General features: G+C 38.1%; 1 protein-coding gene across 2 annotated transcripts in view; it reads left to right on the forward strand.

Moving 5' to 3' along the window:
• The first annotated feature begins 3886 nt into the window (after positions 1 to 3886).
• LOC134797648 (protein gustavus) overlaps positions 3887 to 24176 on the forward strand; it is a 79444-nt gene continuing 59154 nt past the window's right edge. The window contains exons 1-2 of one of the 2 annotated variants that reach the window (XM_063769986.1): positions 18443 to 18653; positions 19026 to 19224. In XM_063769986.1, the coding sequence (XP_063626056.1) occupies positions 19157 to 19224 (68 nt within the window). In that variant the 5' untranslated portion in view covers positions 18443 to 18653; positions 19026 to 19156. Of the gene's footprint in view, positions 4162 to 18442; positions 18654 to 19025; positions 19225 to 24176 lie in introns of those variants that run through there. The other variant, XM_063769989.1, reaches the window with a different exon arrangement.

The following is a 24176-nucleotide window of genomic DNA, read 5'->3' on the forward strand; positions in this document are numbered from 1 at the left end:
TAAGCAAGATTAAATCATTACAAATAAGGTTTTTAAAAATGCTTGTAGGTAAAAAAGAAAAGAATAAGTGTAAAGGTGACTACGATCAGCTATATGGGAAGTGTGGGGTCCTCCCTGTTCAAGAAAAGTTTAGGTATCTTGTGGCCGTAGACCAATATGGGTGCAACGACCATAAAATGCCTAGACGGCTAAACGATAAGTTGTTAAGAGCTGACAGGCGTGCACAATATCTCGAACCACAATGTTGTAATTACTATGGGGAAAGAACATTACACTATATAACTCCTCGGATATATAATAACATTAGATTTCTGTCTGTAAATGAAAATATTACAAAAGCAGCGTTTAAAAGAAAGTTAAAACTGGAGATGTTGGAAATATACTTACCTAAAAAGTAATGTAACAAATATAAGAGCCTCGGTAGAGAGTACCATTTTGTACCATTTGGTGTTGAAACTCTAGGTCCATGGGGTCCCAGCGCGCATAAGTTGTTCGCAGAAATCGCGAAGCGTCTGGTTGACGTAACTGGTGACCGAAGAGCTGGCGGCTACCTCGCACAACGTATCAGCATTGCGATACAGCGAGGAAATGCCGCCAGCATCCTTGGTACAATGCCTCAAGGGCCTATTTTAGATTTAAGCTAGTTATTAATTTCGTTTAGTAGTACCACTGTATATATATTGTATGTAAATAAATGTTTTAAAAGTAATAATTTCAAATACATACTTACCTAGAAAATTATAAAATCATTCCACATTCATGTACATATTAAAATATCAATAACAATATAAATAGTTAAAAAATGCATGCTTTGTTTTCTACTAACAATAGTATATAAGTCACGATTGTAAACATTTACCTTAATATTAAGTAAGAGTTGAGGGCGGCGCGCCAACAAACTGGTTACTCCAGTGCCTCTACCATCAGTTTTGACATTGACATAACGCTCACGTCTACGTAATTCACTTTCTGTACATCTCGCTTGCACTAATATGCAAGTACGAACGAGATGCATAGAAAGTAAGTTACGTAGACGTGAGCGTATGTATCAATGTCAAAACTGATGGTAGACGTACAGTTTGGCGCATTTATTGTATATAAGGTTTACTCGGGTAATTCCGAATGTCGAAAACTGTCGGATAATTCCGAAAAGAGACTTTTATTATGATGGAATTAAAGGTGATTTTCATCTGAATTTCGGAATTATCCGACATTCGGTAATACCCGAATACACCTTATGTATCATTGTAATTGTTTATATGAATAAATGAATTAAAAAAAAAAACACTTTTGAATAAAAATAAAAATAATTGTTAAAAAATATAAAGTTAATTAAGTTCAGAAAGTAATTACAGGTACTGAAGGGAGTGTAGAGCAACTACGCCTATCCTAGCAACAAAAACAAATGAAGGGCTAGAGGATATTTCTATCGTGACCACACTTTTCCCATTGTAATAAGGTGGCGTAGGTTCAGTCAGCAGAGTTTTTGAAACATCGTATAGTTCATTTTTTTTTAGCATTAGAAAGAAGTAAACAATCTTGACGTGTCTTTTTATTAAAAAATATTGAAAACGCTTTAAAAATTAATTTATATTACTTATGAAAGCAAAACAATGTAAAATAACGTATAGGTATGATTTATAATTCTAACATATTTGCTGTGACTTATTTTTCAATGGTGATTTTTAATAAAAAGACATGTCAAGATCGCTTACCTTCTTTCTAATGCTAAAAAAAATGAACTCTAGGCTTTTTAGGGTTCCGTACCTCAAAAGGAAAAAAGGAACCCTTATAGGATCACTCGTGCGTCTGTCTGTCTGTCCGTCTGTCACAGCCTATTTTCTCGGAAACTCCTGGACCAATTAAGTTGAAATTTGGTACACATAATGTAAATTAGTGACCCAAAGATGCACATGTTTTTTTATAATTTTAAAATACACAGGTTCGGAGTTATTTAAGAAAATAGCCAAAAAATTATCATCCCCCCCCTTTATCTCCGAAACTACTGGGTCTAAAATTTTGAAAATAATACACAAAATAGTTCTTTACCTGTAGATGACAGAAAAACCTATTAGAAATGTGCAGTCAAGCGTGAGTCGGACTTATGTACGGAACCCTAGAAACGCGAGTCCGACTCGCACTTGGCCGGTTTTTCATATCACAACACACGGTTGCCAAAAATTTAATTAGCAATCTTGAGGCCTTTCTCTAGTGACTCATACGAATCTTGATTTTTGACTTTCGCTCGATAGAAAAAAATCACGAACATAGGTCAAACGCATTTTAAACATTTGTAACAATTTATGCACAAAAGCTAAAAATATGAAACTTGCTTCCAAAAATGCGCAATTTTATTTTTGAAGGAACTCGTCGATTACTTTTTAGGGTTCCGTACCCAAAGGGTAAAAACTGGACCCTATTAGGTACTAAGACTCCTCTGTCCGTCTCTCTGTCTGTCTGTATGTCTGTCACCAAGCCGTATCTCATGAACCGTGATCGGTTCATCGTTCATCGAACCGTTGAAAGTTTCATAGATGATGTATTTCTGTTTCCGCTATAACAACAAATACTAAAAACAAAATAAAATAAATAATAATATGTATTTAAGTGGGGCTCCCATACAACAAACGTGATTTTTTGCATAATGGTAAGCACATCCATCTCGCTCACGCTTACGCTCGGTGAAAATGAGAGAAGAACAAGAACCTAGGACTTGGTTGTTAGTCTCTTACGGCGAAAGGGACTTTAAACCTTTTGTTGCGTCTAGTGCCTAGTTCGTAGTAGGTATTTAGTGAACCCAGGAGATCTAGACTGCTGAATGAAACGATAGCGGACTGTAACACTAATTTAATTGCAATACATTACAAAATAATCTTAATTTATTTTGACGTGACGCGATATATATATGTGCTTTTCGCGAGCCGTTATTTTTGCTTCTGATCTGACTGTCCCCCCGCGGACCGGCCCCCGGGCCCGTCCCCAGGCGTGGCTCACTCCGCGATTTTGTCGCTTTGCTACAGGTAGCTAAAAGTACATCCGTTCGGCCCCAATTTTGGGGTTTGCCATAAGCCGCGCGTGGCGCTGTCGCCACCTAGCGGCCATATCTGTGCTGATCGTAACAGACGCGTTTTGTTAGAGAGTGAATCTTCCGTACCTAGTACCAACTAGTACTATTATTTATTCTGTGCCGTCGCCGGCTAACCGGTCCGGTGACGTGACGGTGGACGCCATCGTAGTTGCTGTGGCTAATTTGATGCGGCGGCGGGTTTGTCGCCAACACCTTTAATAAGCCGTTTGGTCGCCCTTGTACTGCAAAACTGCAAACAGTTGCAAACTGATCTAGAAGGTTTGTTTTCTTATATCCATTACTTTTAGTTTTACGCCATCTGTTATCATTACCGAAAATCACAACGGTTCATAGGTTCCGAACAATCTCAATACATTTCTTGCAGATTGTAAGGTACAGTATATTTCAAATAGATGGCGCTAAATATCATAAGACGTTTCTCGTATGGCGACATCTATGATCTTTAACTTTAACTTCTATACATACACAAACAATTCAAGAACAAAGACACTGTCTCATTAAAATCAAAAGATGGCGCTGAGAGCAACAAATCTGCTTTACCTAATAGTGATGTAAATATAAACAAAACATACTTTACTATTCTGAAATTTCTGAAAGAGACGTGATTATTACGCCGACTTTTTGAACATTTTGACGTATTTTATTTACTTAACACTAAAATGGATTTACCTTTGCATCGAAATGTATGCTAATTTATACATTTTACCTTCTTTTGGAAAATTAAAGCGGTATCGATTTAAACGCAACAAAAGCATTCAATGGACATCTGTTAATGTTGTCTGTTTTACCGACTGAGCACTTTTAAAGGTTCGTGGTTGGCTAAACGCGTGCGCGTCGCGTTTTTATTCCTTCTCTTTTTCTATTGGATTGGATTGGTTTGTTTTGTGTCATGTCCGAACCCTTGCTTGCAATAACCTGCTTGTGTATTTTTTGTTGTTAAAATTAAAGCAACTATTATTTTAATGGTAGAAATAGTAATAAAATATAATATAGTATTGTGATGATAAGTGCTGTGAATAACTGTACTCTAGGCTGGGAAACTAAAGCGGCACCGTGGAGTCACGAAAACGAAGGTAAAAAAGTTTTCATTGTTCCTACTGACGCTTCGGTTACAGCGAAAAACTGGAAATCGATCCGTGTACAAGTGGTATTTCCTCCTTGTAAATATACTAATGCTTCGTCTATTCTGGTTTGTATTTAAATGGATTCCAAGGCGCATGTGGAGTAAACATTCGTTTTTACTAGCCACATGGGTCGATAATCTCTAGCGGTGTTGACAATTATTTGAATTTCATGTTTTTCATCAAAGTAATTATGCTAAATCCTTTTGAATCAAGATAACAGATTATTTAAAATTCTACAGTTAGTAAGTTTATGACAATACCTAGTTTGATTACTAAGGAATTTAATTGAGGTTAGAATGGCTATAGATGTGAGGCTTTGTTGTGAGTCAACATACAGCTGTATAAGTACTCACGTCACAATTATTTGTGTATTTATCAAACAATTTTCCTCTAAGCTTGTGTTGTTATTTACCTTAGTAAAGTCACATTTTCCTGTGTCAATATTTCGTCCTCAAATAGATGTTATAAACTTGATAAACAATGTCATTGTTCTGTTCTTAATAATTTAACCTTTCCTAATGTAGGTACTGGCGAATTTGTTCACTTAACTATCAATAGCGATTGACGTTCACGTTTAATTAGTACTTTAGTTAAATAAATAAATGTTAGGGGATATCTTACACAAATGACGCAGATCAACCTAGCCCCAAACTAAGCAAAGCTTGTACTATGGGTGTTAGGCGACGATATGCATACTTATATAGATAAATACATACTTACATACATAGGAAACACCCATGACTCGGGAACAAATATTTGTGTTCATCACACAAATTAATGTCCTTACCGGGATTCAAACCCAGGACCATTGGCTTCACAGGCAGGGTCTACCCACTAGGCCAGACCAGTCGTCAAAGTTACTAATAAGGCAGAGGAATACTGAATTTTTATAATAGGTACTATCAGCTGCAAGTGTTTGTCAATAAGTCCCTCCGGTCGATCCTCCGTATATTCTGGCCGAAGACTATAAGAAATGAGGATTTGTGGAGTATGTGCCGACAACCTCCGATCGTCCAAGAAGTAGCGCTGCGGAAGTGGAGATGGTTCGGTCATACCCTGCGAAGAGGAGATACGAACAACGTCAGTATCGCGTTCGAGTGGCGGCCTCAGGGCGGGAAGCGAGCCCGCAAACGCCCTGTACACACCTGGAGGCGCAGCGTAGAGAACGAGCTGGCAGCCGTAGGACTGAGCTGGAACGAGGCCAAGACGGTTGCTCAAGGCAGGAAGGCGTGGAAGGATCTTGTGGAGGCCCTATGCACCTCCGGGGTGCCCTAGGACAGACAACAACAACAACTATCAGCTGCAGAGATAGTTGAGTCCCCTGCATATTATGTAGAAGATTGCAGGGAGGGTCAGTTATCTATCTATGTAGCTGACTGTACATTTTATGATGTTTGTATACATACTAATGTAGAATTCTTATCAGTGTGACACAGCTGTAAATGGGATTAATATTATACGCTAATACTCCAAACGAATCTAATGGAAACAGTCCTAAATAAATTTCAACTCATGCAAATACACACTATGTATACATAGCATTTACTTATATTAAGGTCGAGGGAACAAGAAGTAGAGGCAGAGCTCCAACTCGCTGGACGGATCCTCTCCTGGAGGCAATTAATAGTGGCACACAGTCCGCACTTCATCAGGCTCAGAACAGAGCAGCCTGGAGACTTCTTATAGATAGCGCTACTTATGGTGGTCACGACCCTCAGCTGTGAGGATAACGACGAAGAAGAAGAACTTATATTAACACAGTTTTCGAACAAATATGTAATTGAAAAAAAATTCAATAATTCATGACTATATAGGCATTTTAGGGTTCTGCAGGCTTCATACAGGTATATGATTCATGATACATTTTTCATTTAATTTAATATTATTTTTGAGATAATAAATAGCAACAGAGAATAACATTTTCTGCTTAGGGTGGTACTCCACCTGTCCATTGCGTCTCACATTTAGCTTTAATGAGAGAGTGAGAGGCAATGGCATTGGACAAAGAAATCGGACAGGTAGAAATAGAATACCACCCTTAACTAAACCTATATTTAACCCATATTTTCTAAAGAAAAGAAACTTAAATGCCACTGAGTGAGTAGTAGTAGTAACTAAATTCACTCAGTGGCATTTAAGTTTCTTTTCTTTAGAAAATATGGGTTAAATATAGGCATAGGGGGTTGAGAAGCCCTTACCAGCCATAAAGTTATACCTAAGAGAAACATTTTGTATGTACTAAAGGGGGGGGGCACGTCATGAAAAAGGTTGAAAAACACTGCTGTAGATTGATCATTGTCCCTGTATAGATAATACCAATTGCAGCTAAGATTAAGATGTAATCATGATTCTAACAAACAATGTATTTTTTATACTAATGATGTCATTTCAACATTCTAACAATAACCTTCGGAATCATCCAAGCTATCGATAAAGGTATTGTATAGGTAGCAGTTTTGTTTCTAATTAATAATAAAATAATGTTTCCTTTAAGTAAAATGAGCTAACTTAATGTTTTAAGGCACTTGCCCATTAATATTTTCCACCCTGTATAGTGAATAAAACATACAAAGTTACAAAACTTAAAAATACATGTCACGAAACAAGTGTCTGAGACTGCCTTTGTCATGCCAATCAAATTTTGTTAAAAATATGATACCTACCTCTTTATTAGGACAACCAATAACCTTATCCTCACCATGGGGCTGGCAAAATATCTCACAAATACCTATATACAATAAAAAGTAAAAACAATAATACTACTAGAAGTATTAAGGCCTGCGCAAACCGGCGGAGCGCAGCGCAGATCACTTTAAAATTATCAATGTATTTTCTTCCCTATTTCAATTACCTTCAGGTATAAATTTAAATGCTTTGAGACCGACCTCGGAGCATCTCGGAGGATTGTTACTCCGCGGGATCGAGGAGCACGTTAGAGGATACCGCGGCGGTAGGCGCCGGCATGCCGCGGCATCCCCCGGCATGCGCCGAGGTCCCGAGTGCGCCGGAGTAGCGCCGGGACGACGGGGGAGAACTCGTGCACACTAGTCACTAATCCCTTGTGATAGAGTACACGCTGCGGCATGCCGCGGCATCCCCCGGCCTGCGCCGAAGTGCTCCCTGGTGCGCCGGCCGCCAGCGCTCGGGCTGGCGGGCACTCGCTGTATCGCGGGGGATCGCCGATGTGCGCTGCGCGGCGTAAATCCTCCTCAGTGATCTGCGCTGCGCTCCGCCGGTTTGCGCTGGCCTTTAGAACAAATTAAATTATTTTCAGAAAATATTTTAATTTGTTTTTATTTCAAGTAGAAATACTACTATATAAATTATAAACTGAAATAAATGTCATTCACTAGGAAAAAGGCACCAAGGCCTCCAGTGCCCCAGGCTGGAATCGAACCAGCGTCCTCTGCTATCGCGGAAGTACTGGAGGCCTTGGTCACTTTTTCTTAGTATATGACATTTATTTCAGTTTAAAAACAAGAAGTCTTTAGGAAACAATTTTATTACTGCAGGGCTTCAGAAAGTAAAATTGAAAAGGGTCAGTCGGGTTAAGAAAAACACCGATTCTTATACTGTTTCTCTTGCCCCATGCAAAATAAACTATGTATCTCTTACCCAATCTGACTAATTAAAAAACGGATTGTTAACTGTTATCAGTTTTGCTGCTTTTGCAGCTATATATATATCACTCACACGTGTATACTCTCGTAAAATTTTATAGGTAACAAGCTTTTTGGCAATCATGAAATATGTAAGTACATAACTACATAACATAATACATACCTTAGGGGACGTCCGTTACTTACGTAAGGGCTTCAGAAGGAGGGGGTCATTCCGAAGCTCACTAAATCTTACGTTCCCCCACGGGTGGGTTTTGGCAAATATAATGTAATTTTTTTCGGGCAAAATATAAATATCCTCAAAAACCCTGACGTAATTAATAGACACCCCCCTACATAGTGCACTGTAGGTTACATGGAAATTGCTTGATTAAAATTAAATGCAGTGTATCAATGACACACTGCATTGCTGATGCGTGACAATGATCTGTCATGATCATAACAAGAACAATGTGCAATACATTAAATAACTAATTCTTGTTTCAGGTAAATGGAAGAATAACTGACAGTGTTTCATGATTGTTTCAAGGTATTGTATTATTTAAGTGCCCTGCCCTTCTTGCAAAAAGTGTTTTCATTGAATAGTTATACCTACCTTTAATAGCTATTATTGAAGCAATTTTATGGCTCTAGTGAAGCCTGGTGACAACTGGCGCCTATTTCATCACGCTTACAACTGACAATGATATTTTTCTGCACATTTCCGGGACTAAGTCCGTAGCGTCAATACATAATTGTTGGACCAGCAATGTACGGCGAATTGTCATTGTCAGGTTAACATTGTCACAATCAGGGGTTGTAAACTTGATTTTGATTGTTGACGATTGAGCGCAGTTCATTTTTAGGGGAGCCAAATTACACCTCCTGGGATGGAGCTCGGATTATACTAATTTAGGACCAAATGACGGTATTAAAATGATTTCTAGCTTGCTGGGAATTAATTCCTCAAAACGCTTTTTAACAAGCTTTTATTAGGTCGACCTGTATGTAACTAACTATGTAATGGAATCTAAGGCCCACTTGCACCGTTCCACTAACCCGGGGTTAACCAGTTAAAACTGGAGTTACCATGGTTACCAGTACAATTTGACACTAAGTTAACGGTGTTTTAACCGCTTAACCTCGGGTTATTGGGATGGTGCAAGTGGCCCTAAGGTAACTAATTTAACCATCTTCCAAGGATCGTAGCGTCATGAAAATTGGCAGCTGTATGTAGTTCTGATAACAATACAATAATATGGTACTGTCGAACTGATCTGATGATGGAGACAGGAGGTGGCCATAGGAACTCTCCACCTGTATGTAACTAACTGTGATGGAATCTAAGGTAACTAATTTAACCAGCTTCCAAGGATCGCAGCGTCATGAAAATTGGCAGCTGTATGTAGTTCTGATGAGAATACAATAATATGGTACTGTCGAACTGATCTGATGATGGAGACAGGAGGTGGCCATAGGAACTCTGTGATGAAACAACGCAACCTAATTGTGTTAGGGGTTTTTAGAATTGTCTCGATGAGTATTAGTTGTCTGTCGTAAGAAAAGTACAGTCAGCGATAAAAGCTTGTACCAAAAATGAAATTTTTGCCACAAACTTATTTTGGATCTAATTTGATTGGCCTAGAAATTAATACGTAGGTACAATTCATAAGTGCTTCTTGCTAGGCCTACATGAATAAAGTATATTTGAACTTGAACTAAATTGCTGGCAGAAGATAATGTATATAGCATGTATGTATCATGATATTAGTGTCGCGGTCACGCTATCACTTATATGTATATTTGTGACGTTCCACGGCAAAAGGTACCTTATGGCGGCTGGCGCTTACGTCGCATAGCGCCGCAATAATATTGGAGCGGCGTTAATAATAGCGTAAGCGCCAACCGCCATAAGGTACCTTTACCCGTGGGACGTAACATTTAAACTTAGTTTCACTAAGTGTCACAACTCGACAAGCGACGAAGTTTGTTACAGCGATAGTGCTCCTCTCATTTTCCTAGAATAGATAAAAATATCTGGGAGACCGAGCTTTGCTCGGAAAACATATAAAAACTCAAAAACCGGGCAAGTGCGAGTCGGACTCACGCACGAAGGGTTCCGTACCATAATGAAAAAAAAAAACGGAAAAAAATGCAAAAAGAAAAACGGTCACCCATCCAAGTACTGACCACGCCCGACGTTGCTTAACTTTGGTCAAAAATCACGTTTGTTGTATGGGAGCCCCATTTAAATCTTTATTTTATTCTGTTTTTAGTATTTGTTGTTATAGCGGCAACAGAAATACATCATCTGTGAAAATTTCAACTGTCTAGCTATCACGGTTCGTGAGATACAGCCTGGTGACAGACAGACGCACGGACGGACGGACGGACAGCGAAGTCTTAGTAATAGGGTCCCGTTTTACCTTTTGGGTACGGAACCCTAAAAATGATCGTTTTCCCAGAGATAAGACTTAGCTAGATCGATTTTTCGCCCATGAAACCCCCCATATGGCAAATATCATCGACTTCGTTAGAGCCGTTTCCGAGATCCGCGAAATATATATATGTATATATATAATATGTATATAAATAAATAAATACACAAGAATTGTTCGTTTAAAGGTATAAAATTATCGCCTACTTTCACCTTGCGATCTCATCTCATGTTACTATTATTTTAATTCCTCACGTGGTTGTATTAAAGTAAGAACGCTAAGTCTGAAGAATTTCGTACATTGACCCGCTTGTTCCTGTCTCTATCGCACGCGCGTAATTATATTGCTGTCCCACCAATGATGACGGCGGTCAATGCCACTGTGAGCGGCGACAATGTACGCAATTATTTATACTTATAGCGCCCCTAAATTAGTACACATTCAAATTAGTTTTAGAACAAAATATAATTCGAATAAAAAAAACACTAGGTAAATGAGAAGAAACATTTTGGGGTCCACGGACAAAATATTAAATTTAAAACGTCCCTCCCTAACTTCCAAAGTTTCCCGAAGAAAATGTTACAGAGACGCATTACCGCATTTGTAAAGACCTCTTCAACAATACCCCACACAAAGGGGAGTGCGCTCCAAAAATATATCCATTCCTCTTCATTCTTATACTATTGTATATACACATAAGTAAAGGAAAGTTTATCTGTAAAGGAAACGTACCAACATTGGTAAAAACACAACACTTATGATGGGATCACATTTTTTAAAGGAATGTTATTTTATTACATCGTTCTTTAACAATTTTATAACTTTAACCGTTCTTTATAATATAATCAAAGAAAAGCAATTATGCACAAAAGTGGAGGGAGGAGGGAAAACGGCAGTTGAAGACGTTTTCCACTTCTATATTTTTGTAACTGTAAAAGCTAAATGCTACGTGCACGGTGGGTTTTTTTTTGAGCGTAGGTAGAGGTTTACGAATATGAATAATCCTAGGATCGTATTGGTAAACCTCTTCGATCGGACCACGTTATCCAGCTCCTAACAATTTTATACAGTGTCGTAAGCAAAAAAAAAACATTATGAGCGAACAAAATGCTAAATAAACAGAACTCGACCTTATTGTAAACAATTTAATAAAAAAATATAACGTGTTCAAATATTTTAAGCACCTTTTGACGACCGGTCTGGCCTAGTGGGTAGTGACCCTGCGTGTGGAGCGGATGGTCCTGGGTTCAAAAAATATATACAACAATGTACAAATAATGTGAAAATTTATTTGTGTGATGAGCGCAGACATTTGTTCCTGAGTCATGAATGTATTTAAGTATTTGTGTATTACATATATCGTTGTCTGGGTACCTACATCCCACAACACAAGCCTTCCTGAGCTTACCGTGGGACTCAGTCAATTTGTGTAAGAATGTCCCTATAATATTTATTTATTTACATAGTATTAGGAATGTACTTTGCGGAATCATTTATAAAAGCTTCTAATGTCGTTTGCACAACATCTTTTATTTCTTGAGGATGCATCCTCGAGTCAAGTTGAACGAGTACTCGCGAAGGAACGCTTATTAATAATACCAGGCAGCCTACCTGAACCGCACCGCTCCGCTCCGTGAGCGTCAGCAAAAAAGTAAAAAGATAATTTTTCGACGACTCGGGCCTCGGACGAAAGAACAAAGGTTTACTCTTACCTAGTTATAGCTAGTTATTCCGGCTCCCCGCAGGTGTAACTTGTTATCTTTTACCGAGAATTTCTTTATTTCCTTTTTACTGAGATAACTCGGATGTTTCTATGGCGTGAAAGTATAGGACCGACGTAAAGCACTTTGTGTTTTCACTGTGAAGAAACTTTATTACTATGGCACCTTTGTAGCTTATATTGTGTTGTCTTTCTTTTAATATTATTATTTATTAAACATGTTGAATGGAATTTGCCGAATATCGTTCATCCGGTTTCGATAAGTCATACCGATCATCACGTTAGCGAATGTCGATGGCAAAAAACTTGCGGCCGGTGGCATTCACCCGTCGCCGGTTCACAAACTCAGCTGGACCCCGTGCGTTCTAGGCCTTGAAGTATAATATGGCCACTCAACCTACCGCTAAAATAGCCTCTCGCTCCGAAATAAACAAAAATATCTGAGAAATACTGTAGTATTTATAGAGTGCGGATATGGCCGAGCGGGGTAACTATCCTGTCTTATGAAGTGACGGTCATTAATCTTTATACCTCTCTCGCGCTTGGCACTCGTCACAGGTTTTATGGTGGGTGCCATAACTTTACTGTCATAGAAGAATCGTTGAGCGCTGGTAATGCTATAAACACATTGCCGCTAAGATGCCGTATTTTGTAATTCTTAAGTGTTTATTACATTCATACCTACGAGCTATATGCGTCGGGTATTGTTAACAAACATAACTGAAGACGTATTGTACGTTTGTGTTATGAAATAGGTAGTTTAAAATATTACACTTACACTAAAATTTATGGTATTAAAAGACAAAGCTTTATTGTGTACCTACATACAAGGACAGAGTTAACAATTTTTCGAAAACGATTTAATCTCACTTTACATACGGCTCATATTTTGTCTAAATTACTACCTATAGTGTAGGTAAATCAAACCAAACATAAAAATTTTGCAAAATAAAAGTAATATAAAATAAGAGATATCAGTTCAGTTACAGTTGCTGTACTCACTGTAGAATTAATGTCATTTCATAGCAATTTTAATTGCTTTATTAATTAACGTTTCTAATTTAACAATATCCAACAGAATAATAAATAGTAACGATATTCATATTCGTTCTGGGCTCTTTATTAATCAAGCGCCTAATTAAATAACTAATCTTACAAATACGTCAATCAGCACGACTCTATAATAGCAATTACTTTTGCCTTCACAGACTAATTTTATTATATTAACAACAAGCGTAAAACAGATTATTAATGAGAATAATGAGTATCTAAACACACAAACCGCTGAAGTACACTAAGTCCTCTATAACTGAAACAACAATAGTTAGCAAGAAGAGGTTCTTGAAAGACAATTTGTCATCTTAGACCACTTTGTACTTCGCAGTCTCAAGAGTTAATTGTAAAATAATTTACTATAAACGCTACACGCTTGCTTGTTTAGGACTACATCTAATCAGATACCACTCAAAGAAATGCCACTAGCCAAGGCACTGAGGCACTGTTTTCTTGGCGATGAGAACCTAAGGTCGTCGTGCCACAGCTTAAGAATGTGGCGCGTTGTCCTCGCCTCGACGACCTGCTTATTTCCCTCAAGCTGCCAACGTCGCAAATTTTTAGACGTATTTTCTTGGTGCTTGTTAAAAAACTTATATCAGTGAAGATTGGCTGAGAGCATGCTAAGCTTATCCGGTTTTCTGGTTTAGACTTCTACAATCTTATGTCACAAAATACTTACCTTACGCGTGAACCTCGCTCTCTCAGCCACCATGGACATTATGATATTTGTAGAAAACCAAAATAGAAGTAATTTAACGTCAATAAGGATAAAGATAATCCACAGAACGTGGCATTGAGCAGCGTTAGAAAACGTAAATCGATGTACCTACAATGCCACGAGGCGGAAGACTAGTGTTCTGCAAGATTCCGCAACAGACATCGGGGTCTATCAAACGCCGTTTTGACGATGATTAATTGAGTTATTCATAATAGCCCGACCTAAGCCTGAGACTTGTTAGACATTAAGGACTTTTGTCTCGAGCTTTGTTAATTTCCTGCACAATAGAGGCTCATGCGAGACAGACGGCTCAAGGAACACTTTCTATTTCGGGTTTCGCGAGTAGTGAATGTAATGTCCGCATCGTTGCTCACATTATTATTCAAATTAGGTATCAGTACTTGTTGTGCACAAGTTGTTGGCTTTTAATCTGCTTATAAATGCCACGCACAATTTAAAATTCTCAATTGTCTTAGCTAGTCAACTTTTATACAACGGCACCAATATAATTGATTAATAATTGGTGACATGAGTCTATGTGGATTTTTAAACAATCGCTATAATACAAACCCTAGCAAGCAATTTCAACCAAAACAAACAAAACAAATTCCCCTTATCCTTATCACCTTCCATCGTCTGTCTGCCAGCCAGTGTTACCTACTCTTAAACAATCAATCCTACATTCGGTCGTCTTGCATGGCTGTCCCCAAACATAGCCCCACGCTTCACCCTCTTCAGCAGTCACATATAGGTCTCTGTTATTAGCATATCAAGTAACAAAGCGAATTGTTTCCTTAGTTTATGTAATGAATATAAGACGTCTTTATTTTCTCTTTTTCTACCGTTTACACGTAGCGTAATGCGTGACGTCGTTGTCGCCTATTGTAATATGAATGTCATTCAAGTAAAAAAAATGTAAATCCTTTCAAGTAATTGTGTAATACTTAACTCACTGCATTTAACAAGGATACACCACCTACCGCAACCTTGCGGTCGTCGCGCCCATTCGTTAGACGCACATGGACATAATTTGCTATTTGTGTAGGTCCTCGAGTGGGTCGTTATATCTCATTGTGACTACCGAACCCATTAACTAACGCCTGGGCCTAAATGACGCTCTGTAATTATCGCCGCACGATTGTTTCTTATGATGTCACCAGCTACTGAATTCTTAAAGCATCTTGACTGAGCTCTACCATAATATGACTTGAACTCCAGATCCGTGAAACCCATGCGTAATAGTAGGTCACGTTTGAAGTGGTTCGGCTAAGGCTATTCACACTGAGTTACAGCTCAATTTTGTTATCTTCCTAAACGACTATTCAGTTATCTGGATTGAGCTCTCGTCATTCGACTCGACTCGTGTCAATAATTATCAATCATAAACAAACAAACCGTCGTTTGACTTTATGTATTTATTTGCATAGTAATACCCTGCACTTCGTTTCAATAATGCTAAGGGGGTAGTGGACAACGCAGGAACTATACGTTTGTATGGAAAAGCGGTCACGTGACTTCGTCCTCTTTCGTCTTAATAATCTCCATAAGTATAAGATACCTAGGTAGGTATACCTACCTACAATGGCAGGTCTCTCCTTGTTACTTATGATCAAGTTAAACACCAATTTATTCTATATCAACCTACATCTCTAGGCACTGAAATCTAACTATGGAGCCGTCAATTGTAAAGAACCGCCTTAAACTTCCATCTTATTCTTGGAACTCTCACATATAATGAAATAAATCATAAACTGCAAACAAAGACCCAGAGGGGCTTTAAACCCACATTAGGTACTATAATAACTGTGAATACCATCCTCAGCGTAAAGACTTGAATTCCCTAAGGAGTCATTTAGCGTTGCCAGCGTTTCGAATAAGAAAGGAAACTGAAATGCAAAGTGCCGCCAGACAACAAGAATGGGATTCCTCTACAATCCACTCACGTACGGCTGTTGTCAACTTTCGCAATGTTACCTCGCGACACTCAAATCGTAAGTAGACTCGAAGGCTAAATAGCAGTCGAGGTTATGAAGCCGTCCACGTCAAGTTTCAAACGGTTGAACCCCCCCGTGTCGAATGGGAACTTAACAAAAACCTTACCTTTCATTTTATTCTAAAAGGGGTTATAACTTTGTTACAAATTGTTTCTGAGAAGATTAATACCCTTCGCAATAGCCCAGCTTTTCTGAAACTTGGCAGATCAACGCATCAAAGCGGAAAGCTTATTTTCTTTGAACAATGTTATGTAAATTGCTTAAATTGGAAGATCACACGCTTTGCGGTTTCATTGAATGCGTGGTCCCTAGGTAAAATATGAATAAGTGCGAAGGTGACATTGAAGGTCTTCGTTCGGTCAGAAAGCCGAGTCCCTCTACTCTACGAGCATTCATAATTACTGCTAAGCCATTCACTCGTGAATTTTACCTTGCGTTTACTTTATGGTGTGTCTTAAGTAGGGTAATGTGATTTAATCATTTATGTGTTTAACTTCATTGCTGTAAAATAAGTCTGCAATTTTTTATAAGATTTACACCGATGTAAATCCTACTGGCATTGACTTACAATCATTACAGCATAGTATGTCAATAAGATTCATGATAACCTTAATAAATCTAGAGTCTTGTAATATCGTGATGGGAAATGATTAACTCCCCAGGGTCATAATTGATAACAAATTTTTATTTTCCACTACTGGTATTATTTCAGCGAGAGCCGTGTAACACGATCAGTTTAGCATCTCAGCCTTGGCTTACTCTGGGCGTTCCCGCAATAACTTTAATTAGGACTAACTACCATTTACTGCCTTGGCGGTTTAGTAAAAGAAGTAACGATGAATAAATTACAATTAGTGCGATTTATCCCATTAAATGCATACCACAACGTTAATTCGATTTACAAACTAGCATTAGTTACAATGTAATTCTAAATTATTGGTTTTTCCCACGAGAGTTACGACAAGTTGTAAAATTATGTAGAATTCCTAAATCGCACAACAGCTTTCTTTTTTTGTAAACATCGATATTGAAGAATCTGATCAATTTCTGGTTATACCTAAAGGGGCCCACTGATTAACAGTCCGCCGGACGGTATCGGCCTGTCAGTTAGAACAAAATGTTGACAGTTCCGAACAACTGACAGGCCGATACCGTCCGGCGGACTGTTAATCAGTGGGCCCCTTAATGGTGATCAGGGCATAGAGTGCATTTTACGGGTATTCTAATCAAAAATAAAATGTAAGAACTAACAAGAGTATGTTGCTGCTACATGTGACGTGATATCTGTAAATTGAAAAACTTGCGCGTAACATCCTCGGGCGCTCTATCAACTGCACGCAGGCGAACGGCTCGACCCGTGACGTTGGATATCGGTATGGTTTATGGGCAATGCCGTGCGTACGTGCCACGGGAGTTAACTAACTTAAACTGAAACAACTTCCGACCCATAACGAGAACTCTCTTCGATTAATTACGATACCAACTCTGTAAACTGTTATGTAAACGCCCAAATCAAAATGTAATCGTATAGTTTTGCTACATATACACACCTACATATATACAGTGTGGAAAGATAAGTCGGGCCCTGGAGGGAAACTACCTTAAATCCTTAAGCTGGCTCATTTTACTTAAAGGAGACTTTCCTTTATTTAAAAAAAAAACAAAACTGCATTCAAAGATTTTCTAAAACGCGCTTGCCTCGCCCGGGACTCGAACCGACAAAAAATTCCAAAAAATAAAAACTAGCAAATTTTATTCTACTAGTCGATACAGTTAATGTTAATGATAACATTTCTCCAAGAAACATTAGGTCTTACACTCGTCTGTCGTACAAAATATCCATAAAATCTAATATTTAGTACTCAAGATTTTTTTAGACAGGCCAAATTAAAGAAAAATACTTTGAATGCAGTTTTGTTTCTTTTTAAAAATAAAGGTATGCCTCCTGTAAGTAAAATGAGCCAGCTTAATCATTTAAGGTAGTTTCCCTCCAGGGCCCGACTTATCTTTCCAACCTGTATATCTTCATACGTCATATCATATCGTATTTCTTGTAATAAAACCTATTATATTGCTAAGAAAGCATTCTCGAGGATCAACAGGAAAATCTATGTTTATTTGTTTTAGCGCTCCTGTGTGTACGTACCTACCTACATATATGTACTTGTCAAATTATTATTTCCACGTGTAGAAATAAATAATATTTTAAAGGTTTCGATAAGAAAAACGGTGTTTCGATTTTAAAATAAAACTTGAATTAAGAAAAATTTCAACGGCACGGCATAGCCATGTCGATTTCCATTTAAATTCACCCGACCGAGAACAACAAAAACAGAAAACATAGCAAGGAAAATTGATTTAGTTAATTAAAATACAACTAAGAGCTTACCTAAATAAAATTTAGATGTTATTATTACTCCTAATAGAAGCGAGGTTTCAAAAGGACTATACTCACTTGGAAGTTAGGCATCAAGTTCTATACTTTTACGCTACACTACATCTGTATATTAGTACCTATTGTTTCACTGATATTATTCTGCTCTATGGACACAAAAACCTGTGTTGCACTCGTTTCATATCTGTCGGAAGCTATTATTTCTAAGAGAAAAGTATTATATCAGGCTTGTCGCGGGAAGCCTTTCATGTCATGATGGATTTTGTCAGATTGTGTCGTCTCGGCGGCAGCTCGGTGGAGCCGCGGGCGAGCGGCGGGCGCGTTATCATAGGGCGGCACATGGCAGCCGCGCGGGGGCGCCGGGCGCGATTGTCAGTCCCACTCGGAGCGACGTACCGACCGATCGCCTCGCGCGCCGCTAACGCTCCAACCCGCGAATCTAACCTCTCCGTATACGAACTATTCCAACTTTGTGTTGCTTACCTTCGCGCCCGCAAGCTTTTAAATTGAAGAATCCATTGGTAGAGTTACCATTTGACTGTAATTTTAACTTAATCCAAAAGTTTATCGACCCCAACTTTGCTGCCATAACAACCCTTATTCACTTCTCTCGTAGTCGCTCCCTCTAATTATTGACTCCCCTAAAGTTTTAAAAATCTCTCTCGATTCGTCCCTTTTATTGCTTTAATATTTTTATTACTTCGCTCTCGATTCGCCTTTCATCGTGCAGTTCGTCAGTCGATGCCATTACGATCACGTTTCCTTCTGTCCACTTCCTCGACCGTTTAATTACTAGACGGGGACAATTAATTTTTTCTCGATTTCGCCAGCATCGCCTTCCGGGCGCGAATCTAAGTTTCCACACGGTTTGCGTCATCGTTATCTGTATTTAGGTCAATTAAGTCGCGTTGAACCATGACACTGCGTTGACATAGTCGTCATAAGTCGTCATAGTGTGTGAATGTGGTGTTGGGCGCCCCGGCGAGGACTTAGCGGCGCATGAGCGCGGGCGCCGCCGCAGCGGATGTTCACGCCGCTGCCCAAGTGGTGGATCGTGCAGTTTGGAATGCCAGCAGCTCTTGACCTAACTAGGTAATTAACTTAATGTGCTACATCGTTAACAAATTTCCTAAAAGATATATTTTTATTGTATGCACCCTTTGTTCGTACAAGCAGGAAGTGCCCATAGGAAACCATCACTTCTCTTCTGGATACAGCTTATAGTTTTGGACGTCTGAACATGTTGGAGATGATGAAAGACAAGCTAAAAAAGCGATCCGAAATACACAAATCACATTTTCTTTATCACGCGATTAAAGAATGTTCTTTTTCGAGGAAAACAAAGACTTCTTCAATTTAAATTTTCCTTCTAATGCCTTGGACTTAAACTGCGGTCTCTACGAGGGTTGGTTCGAAAGTTGTTAGTTGCTCCAGCTCTAATTAAGCGATTGCAAGGATCTTTCAGTACCTACTTATTGAGGTGGTGGAAACCGTTTTTAAAAAACGCTCATATTTTTAATATTTTTTGTTACTACGATGTACCACACAGTCATGGTGATCACTTGGCATTGAAATATCCCTCACATGTGGTATAAATATACTCAAATCGCATGATGAGTAGGTAGAGCCGGAACAGCTACCAACTTTCGGATCAACCCTTGTAGTCTCTTGCATTCAATTCCATTACCTAACGTCACGAAAAAGATCGATCTCAATGATACCAACAATCATTAAGAATAAATGAATTTTTGCACTAAGAGATTTATGCAAGCAGTCATCATTTAGTATAACAGCTAACGTTACTTTATAGATCCCGTTTTATTCAACATTTCAGACGAATTTACACTGCTAATGCGCTTTTAATATTAAATGAAAAATCAGGAATCCATTAACTGTACTCACAGTTCTTCAAAACATTTTAATAATTTACGAGGACGGATAATCTCTAGCTAATATTTAATCAATAGCCCGGACTGCGGACTCTAGTCGCAAAGTTCAACGATATTAGGGCCGATCAGACAGACTGCAATTAGTATGGAAACTGCACGCCAACTGCAACGTCGACGTGCAGTTCCCATACAAGTTACAAGTCTGTCTGTACCGGCTCTTAAACGATAGCTCTAAAATTTATAGAAAAACTGGAAACATCAATACCGACCGCGATTTTCATTAACCTGAATTGACATCTGAACATTCTGAACGGTTTTTATTGACAGTTGTTATTTCATATTATTTCGCTTATATATTCAATTGTCATTTGAGGTACAGAATCAATTAAATGCTGGATTGGAGCGGATTATTATCTTGAAGCCCTATTTATTCAACAAACATTTTAAGAGACACGTCTCTAAAATCGAAACTCAAGAAAAACTCTAGAAGGTTATGTGTTTCGCTGTTTCATCGTTTAGCTCCGTTGATAATGCATTAATCTTTTGGATTTAGTTGTCAATACGTGTTGGGTGTCTCCCAGCGATTAACGATAAAATCTGTATGTTAAATACAGAATGCGAATATATTACCGTTTATCGCCAACAATAAAGTATTCCTCTCCTATAGTTCGTTTCTTTTAGCATTAGAAAGAACTTGCAAGAAGGTAAGCGATCTTGACAAGTCTTTTAATTGAAAAACGCTTTTTAAAATTCAAAAACTATTACTTATGAAAGCAGAAGAATATATTTGATCGTATTAGATTCATAATTGTTACATATTTGCCGTAACTTATTTTTAAAGTGTGTTTTTCAATTAAAAGACACATCAAGATTGTTTACCTAATTTCTAATGCTAAAAAAAACGAACTATAAGACTTACTTATAACCTTCTACCTAGCCCGAGTACTAGTGCCATTATTAGTTATGTTATTAGATAGAAACGGAATATAACTAGGACCCTTCGTATTAAAGAACCGTTCGAACTGGTTGCACCAAAGCGTCTAATCGTTAAATTTCGCAAAGTCTAATGGTGCATTTTTCCGCACTCTACCCTTCTAACCGGACTACATAAAATACGCATGAAAACTAACGCAAGATTCTACGTCTTTAAAAACTGCTAGTAGTTGGCAGTAAACGGACTTCACCGTGTAATTTTTGTCGGTGAAACGGCCCCGAGTTGCCAGTATAGCAATGAAATTTTGTCAACACGATTGTATTCGTAGTCCTATTGCACATACCGTTTGTTATTGCAAAATGAATATTGATTACTACTACAGCGTTAACGACGCAATTCCTTATCAACTAGCTGTGTCATAAAAGGTCAGTATGCTATGGAAACTGGTTACATTTCTATACATTTGTGACGTTACTAATTATTAACGACGTGATTGATCTGTTTCTACGACGAATGCAAAACCTGTTTGAGGGTATTAATGCATTATTATAGGTTTAACAAACACAAAAATGAAATTCGTGTAAAACACATTTGTAAAAATTTGCATAATTTTACTGACCCTTTACTTTAAATACTTCCTGAAGTCTCTACTTGAGCTTGAGTGTTCTATAGAGTTAATAGAAGACTCATTCCAATATCTAAATCAATCAGTAAGTCAAATTTAAAGAGATCTGGGCTCCATAGCCTTATTATATACATGACTGCTAATATTGCAGTTTGTAATCCTCCGACACCTGTAGGTACTGTACCGAAGCCATCATGTTTAATAACACGGTTTACGCTTGTTTACGTTTTATATTGCTGATCTGAAGCAAGAATTCATCAATAACTTCAAATCAATAAGCACGAGAATAACAATAAAAATGTGTCGTCAAATAAAGTCCGTGGCCTTGCTTGCTTCGGTACATCACTTTTATGGTTTATATCGCTTTCTCATATTCTATCCTCTCTTTTTATATTGATATAAATATTCAATTGCAGGCTGTAAGAATATTTTTATTCGTCCATTTCGTTTCCACTGGCTCGTCGAATAGCTGATGTAGTCATAGCTCACGGCGTTGGAATTGAAGTGGTCGTGTAACGTTTACGAGACGTTTATATTCAGAAGGGCGTACCACCCGCGACGCGCAGCGAAATCGGAGATACTCTGTTGGTGGCTATGGCTATCCATACTGGCATCACGATATCGTGGCGTACTCGCCATAACATTCATATGGTGTGAATTCACGGTGGTTTTAGCGCTGCATTCCTCAACTACTATCGGTATTAATCGCTCCATGCATGTATTTTTGTGGTATATCGACGACCGATCTTAGCATTATTTTTAATATTTTGGTAAGCTCAAAAACATTACTGAAACCTAAATTCCTTTTATAATAGAACGTAATTCATTGTTGAATATGTTAAGGCAAACTAACATATCTCATTGATCATAACCTTTTTTTTTATTAATTAATTATCAATTAAATCAGAATAATGAAATATGTAATGATAAGCATGTCAGAAAAAAAGGAAAGTAATGGCATTCGCCTCCATCGTGTTTACTGCCTTTAAATAAAGTAGAAATAAAGACCACGACGGCTCAAGTCGGGCTACGCGAAATCCAAAATTACACAGCTATCCTTTCTGTACTTAGGTCATACTGAAAGTTCCTGTAATCTCAGAAACAGTAGTACATACCCTTTAAACGCTCGACAAACAATTTTCAAACAAATTTGCTAAAAATACACATCACACCCAAATAAATTGTACCTCAAATATGGTTAAAGAGTTACCCCCTTATTCATAAACGTTTACTAAAGTTGACAAGCCGATAATAATCGTTTGTCCCTTTTCGACGTATTGGTATGATGGAAAGGGACAAACGATTATTATCGGCTTGTCAAATTTAGTAAACTTTTATGAATAAGGGGGTTAGAGTTTCAAACAGTAACCCTTTTCTTTTCTCTGCTTGATCTCTAATAGGCTCATTGTAGAAACTTTCAATATTGCCCACGTATATTCCGTTTAGCGTGAATTGTCTCGGGACTGTACAATTGTACATTTATATTAGTCATATACGAGTCACACGGCGCTCGTTTTACTGCTAGCAATAACTGGCTAAACTATCTCAAACACGTTCGTAAATAGCCTTCCTAAGCACTATCGTAATCATTTATCTGAATCACTTAATTTAGTTAGTTCAGTATCGATATCGGTTAATACAAGGAAATAAACTTGTGTCTATTTGATAGGCTTAATTATTCCACGTAATCGTTTAAAAGCGATGCTTTCAGGGTCACGTATTTACAATCTCATTCAAAATTATGTTCAACCTTAAATAGATACAGCGACAAGAACCATTAATTGTTTCCCGAATTAAGGCCCAAGGACGAGCACTTCTCCATGAATCACTTAGTTGCTTACTATTAAAATAAACCGTCCGAGTCTGCAAAAGCAAACGAAAACTTTAGAAAAATCACGTATTGCTCAGACAAATAGAGGATGTAAGTTCGGTGCAAAGTGTGTTGTACAATGGCAATCTATCTCCTCTCCCCGAGGAGTTGCCCGGTCTCGACAACTCCTCCCTGTATAACCGACTCGAGAGGAATATGGCATTTTTGTACGAGTAGCTACATGTAGGTACAACTAAAATGTAGCCACTGCTGAGACTTTATTGCTGTTCATCACACTTTGCTAGAATAGATTACAGTTATTGCTCGAGTTGGTTTTATGTGGGCTGTTTACGTTGCAAAATTGTTGTAGCTGCATCCCACTGTTTACTGGTTTTAAGTGTTATTCCATGTTTTATAAGGCAATATTTTCATCTGTTGTTTAACGAGTCAACTATATGCATTTACATATCGCCTTCGTCCGTAACGACTGATAATCACTTTGCATAATATTCTTATATGTATTTTCTAGGTCGCTTCTTGACCTTTAAATAGTAGAATATACCTAAAAATAAGCGTCATTTATGCATTGCAATATTACTTTATAAACGACGTCACCGCGGTCTTAATGGTTTATGGTTTCAGCTTCATTAACAAAGTATCAGAAATTGCGATTGATATTGAAATATCCATAAAGAATTGGGTAGATAATTCGTAAACCTTCATTGAGCTCGACAACCGCTTGCGAGAACAATCTTTCAAGTTCGGAGCGGGTAATCGCTTGGAAAA

Source organism: Cydia splendana, chromosome 15 (assembly GCF_910591565.1).
Source record: "Cydia splendana chromosome 15, ilCydSple1.2, whole genome shotgun sequence".
In the NCBI taxonomy this organism is placed as follows: domain Eukaryota; kingdom Metazoa; phylum Arthropoda; class Insecta; order Lepidoptera; family Tortricidae; genus Cydia; species Cydia splendana.